The 6,031-nt window shown below is 37.9% G+C and overlaps 1 protein-coding gene across 1 annotated transcript; it reads left to right on the top strand.

The window, feature by feature from the left end:
- The first annotated feature begins 1,344 nt into the window (after window positions 1-1,344).
- LOC104927560 (trypsin-3) lies at window positions 1,345-5,918 on the top strand. The gene is made up of 5 exons (XM_010741667.3): window positions 1,345-1,451; window positions 1,589-1,742; window positions 3,226-3,479; window positions 4,299-4,435; window positions 5,627-5,918. Exons 1-5 carry the CDS (start codon window positions 1,412-1,414, stop codon window positions 5,774-5,776), a joined length of 735 nt encoding a protein of 244 aa, XP_010739969.2. The 5' UTR covers window positions 1,345-1,411; the 3' UTR covers window positions 5,777-5,918.
- The last annotated feature ends 113 nt before the right edge of the window (window positions 5,919-6,031 follow it).

Consider the following 6,031-nt stretch of genomic DNA (forward strand, 5'->3'; position numbering starts at 1 on the left):
GGAAAGAAACATGTTTGAGCTTTTACCTTTTTACTTGTAAGTGAAGGCTGACTTAGAGCCCGAGCTTTAATCTTTTTGTTTAGTTCATCTTTTCAGTTGTTTTGCACCCTGCTCTCCTTCCTGTTTCCGTCTCTCAGGTGTACTACCTCAAAAGGTGTTTTGAAGTGAGATTTAATTTAATTACTCAACACAGTTGGTGAAAAACTGCTTCCACATTGTTCAATCTTTCTGTTACATCTTGATAGTATCGAAACAGATGACAATAATACTCTTAAACACTGACTTGCTATTATGCCTGCGATTATTTTGTAAGAAAAGGTGGCCACCGTGTTTTGTGCTTGTTTTCACACACACACACACACACACACACACACACACACACACAGAGCTGATGGATGTAGATCGGATCCTGTAGTTTAGTTTGAAAGCTGAATGCTGTGGATTATGTTTTGTCTTTTAGGATTAATAATTGTATTTGACATGATGGATCCTTGCCTGTACATAGTTGTATAAAGAATTTCTAAACCTGTTAAATATTTTTTTACCTGACTTTTTTTTTTTTTTAATTTATGTTCAATAAAAATACAATTTGAAATATTCCAAATTTGCCTTCCTCTTTTTTTTCCAGTGAAATATGATCTGAACCAAAGAAAAAACAGGTATACACGTATATGCTGTATATATTCATATATATTCATATATATAGTTGTGTCTCCTCTGATAGCACCATAGAAGCAGATATGATAATTATATTTATATTTTTTGTAGTCTGTACCTATTTACTTCCTTATTTGGGCCTGTTTAATTATTTAAGTAAAACAGTCTGAGACAGGAAAAGTATTTCAACCTCTTATATCTCCATGGCATGGCTTGGTAAACAGGTAAATACTGTATGTATTGTAAGCAGTCAGTTTACCTTAACAATTCTTAAAACAGTCATATACACCACTTGTGACCATTTACAACCAAGTAATGTCTCTCATCGTAGGTTGCATTATAAATTGTTGAAGCCAAAAAGTTTTTCTTAATCATTTTAAGATTTATGTTGTCCCATCGAGCGCGTCCTGAACCACAGATATACAGTATAGTCTTATCAGGATTTCTATGGATTACTGAGAAACCTGGTGAAAATATTCTCCAGCCCACCAGTGAGTTGAGACCACTGACACCTGCAAACTGTTAGTGGGCATATCTACAGTTAAAACAAGCCACTGTGTTTCTGAACAAATATTCACACTGTACGAAACGTGATAGCAGATATATTCCACAATTTTGACATCACTCAAGGTCTTCAGCCATATGGCTTATTCCCAGAACAAGGTTTTACATTTTACTTTCCTGACCTGGCCAGGACGGGTATATATAAAGAGTCACACTGAGGACTTTCACTTACATTCAGAGGAAAGTCACCATGAAAGCTCTGGTATTCCTGGTTTTGCTTGGAGCAGCATGTAAGACTTTTTTCATCTAATTAATCTAATTATAATTACTTTAATGCACTTGTTTCAGGACCTTCTTTTCATTCATGACAATATTTAAGTATTCTAGGTTTTCCATATGTAATAATATACCGTACCTGCTGTTTCAGTTGCTGCAGCTGAGGATGATAAGATTGTCGGGGGGTATGAGTGTCCCAGAAACTCTGTTCCCTACCAGGTGTCTCTGAATGCTGGATACCACTTCTGCGGTGGATCCCTCATCTCCAGCCAGTGGGTGGTGTCTGCTGCTCACTGCTACAAGTCGTAAGTACAGGATGTCACACTGGTCAAAACTTCCATTACAGCCAGTTAAGCTGACATAAACGTACCTGGAATTTCATGATAACAACGCAAGCATCAATAGTGATGAGTCTTACTTCTCAAACCTTCATATGTGCACCAAGCTAAACACACTGTAAGCAAATGTGAAACTGTGATGCTATAAACAAGAGTTATACCAAAGCTAATGTAAAATGATTTAATACAGTATCAAGTGTTACGTTGTCCATCAAGTACAGGAAGTACAACACAGTAATTCATTTAGTCAAGATAAGGATAGATACATTGAGTCCACAAATACATTTAATTAAATGAAATAATAAAGTAATGAACAGTTAAATAATTAGAATATTATTTTATTAACACATTTTCCCCAGACAGCAATATAATGGCTAGATTGGTTGGAAGTAAACTGATTGCAGGAAACTAAATTGACAACATTCACAAAACAGTCATAATAGAAACAGATAAAATTCCAACATGAACATCTGAGGAGATAAAAGATGCAATGTTGTTTTCTTGGTCTCAGATCTAACAAAATGGTGGACACGACATCAGTTCAACTTTGACTGATATGCAACAAATTGCCCAAATGCTCCTGTGATTTGTGCCATATGTCACTCCACAGATGCAGACTATTCCTAAGTAAGACTGCTGTGTTTTTTTCCTTTATTTCTTATAGTAATGACAATTTACAATATACAAAACATGCACATGCAAGAGAGCACATAGAAGAAATGTGTAAAAGAAAATAAAAAAGATGAAAGGCAAAATAAAAGGATCTATATGTAGATTTCTAACATAGTACAGGTTGCTATAGTTTTATTTGAGTTTGTTTTAGAGAGTGTCAGATTGAATGAATGTATTGCTTAAACTAAAGTATGGCTTCCAACCAGTAAATTTACATTTATGGATATGGAATTTGGCCATTATAATAATAAGATTAATCATGCACACTCAAGAATCCTTCTGTGCACCATCTTCCAGGAGACCAAATAAGACATTCTTCCAAAGCAAAACAAAACAAAACTTCAGCAATATTTTCAGCAACACGAGCACACAGATTTTGCCAAAAGATTCTTCATAATTGGACAATGCCAAAAACTTCCACAACAGGAACTACAATTGACACCAAATAATGTATGGTAATGTAGTCTTTAAAACAAAGCCTTTACAGATCTGTTGTTAATACTAGAACAACTGGAAAACCAAATCTTGCCTGAGGGAGTGTATGTTGGAGATAACAAGGGAAAATGTTGAACATTAACCCTTTGCTGATACAAACTCCAAACAGTATTGCACCAAAGACTTTTTGCATAATCCCCAGGTGTTAAAGGAATATTGTATTCTGAAAGAAACTCTTCATAAGTAGAGAAGACAACAGTCAGTGGCCTAACTTTAATTAAATACAATAAATACAGCATGTGTAAATCAGTTTGAATGAAACAGACTTTCACACGTCCACCAGTCGTATCCAGGTCCGTCTTGGTGAGCACAACATCGCTGTGAACGAGGGCACCGAGCAGTGGATTGACTCTGCCAAGTTGATCAAGCACCCCCAGTACAACAGCCACAACCTGGACAACGACATCATGCTGATCAAACTGAGCCGCCCCGCCACCCTCAACAACTACGTCAAGACCGTGTCCCTGCCCTCTCGCTGCCCAGTTGCCGACGAGAACTGCCTGGTGTCAGGGTGGGGCAACATGTCTGCCAATGGCAGTAAGTTGAGTTTGAAAGCTGAGAGTGGAAGTAGGGAAGGAAGAGAGAGGCAAGGTTAGAAGTGTGCTCTCAAATGATGACGCAGGATGAGTCACACAGCTCTTCAAAGAAAAATAGAAATGATAAACAGCAGTCATCCTGAAAAGCATATCTTTGTCACTATGTGTCAGGAAAGACATGTTCAGTTATAACCACCATAGTTAAACTGTGTCTAATGAGATGAACGGTGGTAAATCAATAGAGGGATCTTAAAGTGTGTCCAAACATTTGGTAATGCTGGAGTATATAAATAAAGAAGGTGGTGAGCATGCCGTCAGCCGAATACATGATGATAAAAAATATAAAATAATATAAAATAGCAAGCCACTAATTTTAAAGTTCTGCTTACTCACCACAAGGAATATTTCTTAAGAACTAAAAATACCTCAAAATAAGACCTCCAACAAATTAAAGCTGCAACAAATTATTGTATTTATTGACTAGTTTTTTTAATTGTTGGATTGTTCAGACCATAAAATGGTGAAAAATGTCAGAGAGAGTCCAATATGTAATATTTCTATCAATTATTTTGTTCAACCAGTGGCTCCAAACTCAAATGTATTCAGTATATTGTGATATAAAACAAAGGAAAACAGCAAATCTTCACATTGGAGACGACCTACCCACTAAATGTTTGCCATTTTTACTTGTAAAATGGGAGTCAATTAATTTTCAGATCAATTAATCAACTTGTCTCTGCATTATGCATAGTTAAATTATATTATAATGATTATTATATTGGTTGGTCCTGTTACTGAGCCTTGTCTTCCTGTTCCTCAGACAACTTTCCTGACAGGCTGCAGTGCCTGAGGCAGCCCATCATCGATGACAGGATCTGCAGGAACGCCTACCCCCACCTCTTCACCGAGAACATGCTTTGCTCCGGATTCATGCATGGAGGTGCCAGCAGCTGCCAAGTGAGTTGGACTGAACCACAGTGAACACACAGGGAGTCAGGTGGTGCATCACTTCCAGGCAGTACAAAGAGCCTGACTCAGTGATGGTGGTGGTGGTGCTGAGCGCACAGAAATGCACAAAATAACGCTTGTTTTTCACCGAGCGATCAGCATACTTATTCTTTACGCGCAGATGATTCATATATCCACTCAAATACCCTTTAATTAAAAGCAGGAGCACGTGTTTTCACACTGTCTCCACTTTTTAAATTACCACTGCACCACCGCCCCTGCTGTGTCTGTATTATTGACTGCAGGAGGATGATGAAACAGTGTTGCAAGAGGTACGTTAACCCTCGATGTGATTTTAATGAAGCTTAAAGATCAGACAAAGGGTCTGGTAAAACCTCAGTGGGAGGATGCTGAACGTGTAATGCTATAATTATTAAAGAGTACATTAATATAAAATAGTAGAGAAGTGTATTTCTATGAGTAATAGGCTCTGAATCCCCAACTCACAACCACCTACACCAAATACCTGTCAACACAGTGATTTCATAACACATAGGTGGTACTAGTGTACTTTTGAGGAGGGTTGAGTGATATTATGTTATGCACCATAAGACAAAAACAATGTGTCATCCATCTGGGCTTTTTCCATACAGTTTGTTCCAGCCATCCCTGGGTGGAACAGGACTGCTCTACACTGCAGAGTTATGAGTTATATGTGATGACTTCATTTATATATGGACTTAATTCACAGGATTTAACTGAAAATCTGCTATATTCAAATATATATTTGTTCTATTTTAATTATACTGTGAAAGGAAATATTCATAACACAAACTCCTAGTCTTGAACATTAACTCTAATGATAAGAAAATGCATTTTTAATCTTTAAACAGTAACTTAACGCTTCTGAAAATGGTGTTGTCGCTGACTTGCAGTCACCTTGCTGCAGTGGCATCACTGTTGAGTTGTAACAACAAAGCTTTCTACCGACCACACCCAAAGGTGAAAGAAGCTTGAAGCTGTCGACCACAGAGGGCAGCAAAGGAGCTGCCTGCTGTTAAGTTACTCTTATCCAAACATTTGCACAAAGGTGCGCCTGTAACCTTTTGTTCTTCGGTTACAGTGCTCGCCATAATGTCAGAGCGTGCTGTGCGTTCGTTATCATCACGTACGGTAACATTCTTCTGCTTGTGTTTGCAGGGAGACTCCGGTGGTCCTCTGGTGTGTAATGGACAGCTGCAGGGTGTGGTGTCCTGGGGTTACGAATGCGCCATGCAGGGGCACCCCAGTGTCTACGCCCGTGTGTGCCGCTACAACAGCTGGATCAGCACCGTCATGAGAAACAACTAATTGCACACAGTCACTCAGTTTGAACTCAGTTTATTTGGAACACTGTCATTCATATACATCTCATAAATAACATGTTTAAATACAATATTCTGTAACAGTTATGACAGAGAATTGAATAAATGAATAAAAATATACTTTAGCATATTTTGTATTTGCTTAGTTTTTCTATACTGAGCTTCACAGTTGTTGGCAGACCAATACTAACATGCCCTTGCTTGGTAATACTGTGTTTCTGTGTCCATTCCTTGTTTTGCT

Source organism: Larimichthys crocea, chromosome XIII (assembly GCF_000972845.2).
Source record: "Larimichthys crocea isolate SSNF chromosome XIII, L_crocea_2.0, whole genome shotgun sequence".
Lineage (NCBI taxonomy): Eukaryota > Metazoa > Chordata > Actinopteri > Sciaenidae > Larimichthys > Larimichthys crocea.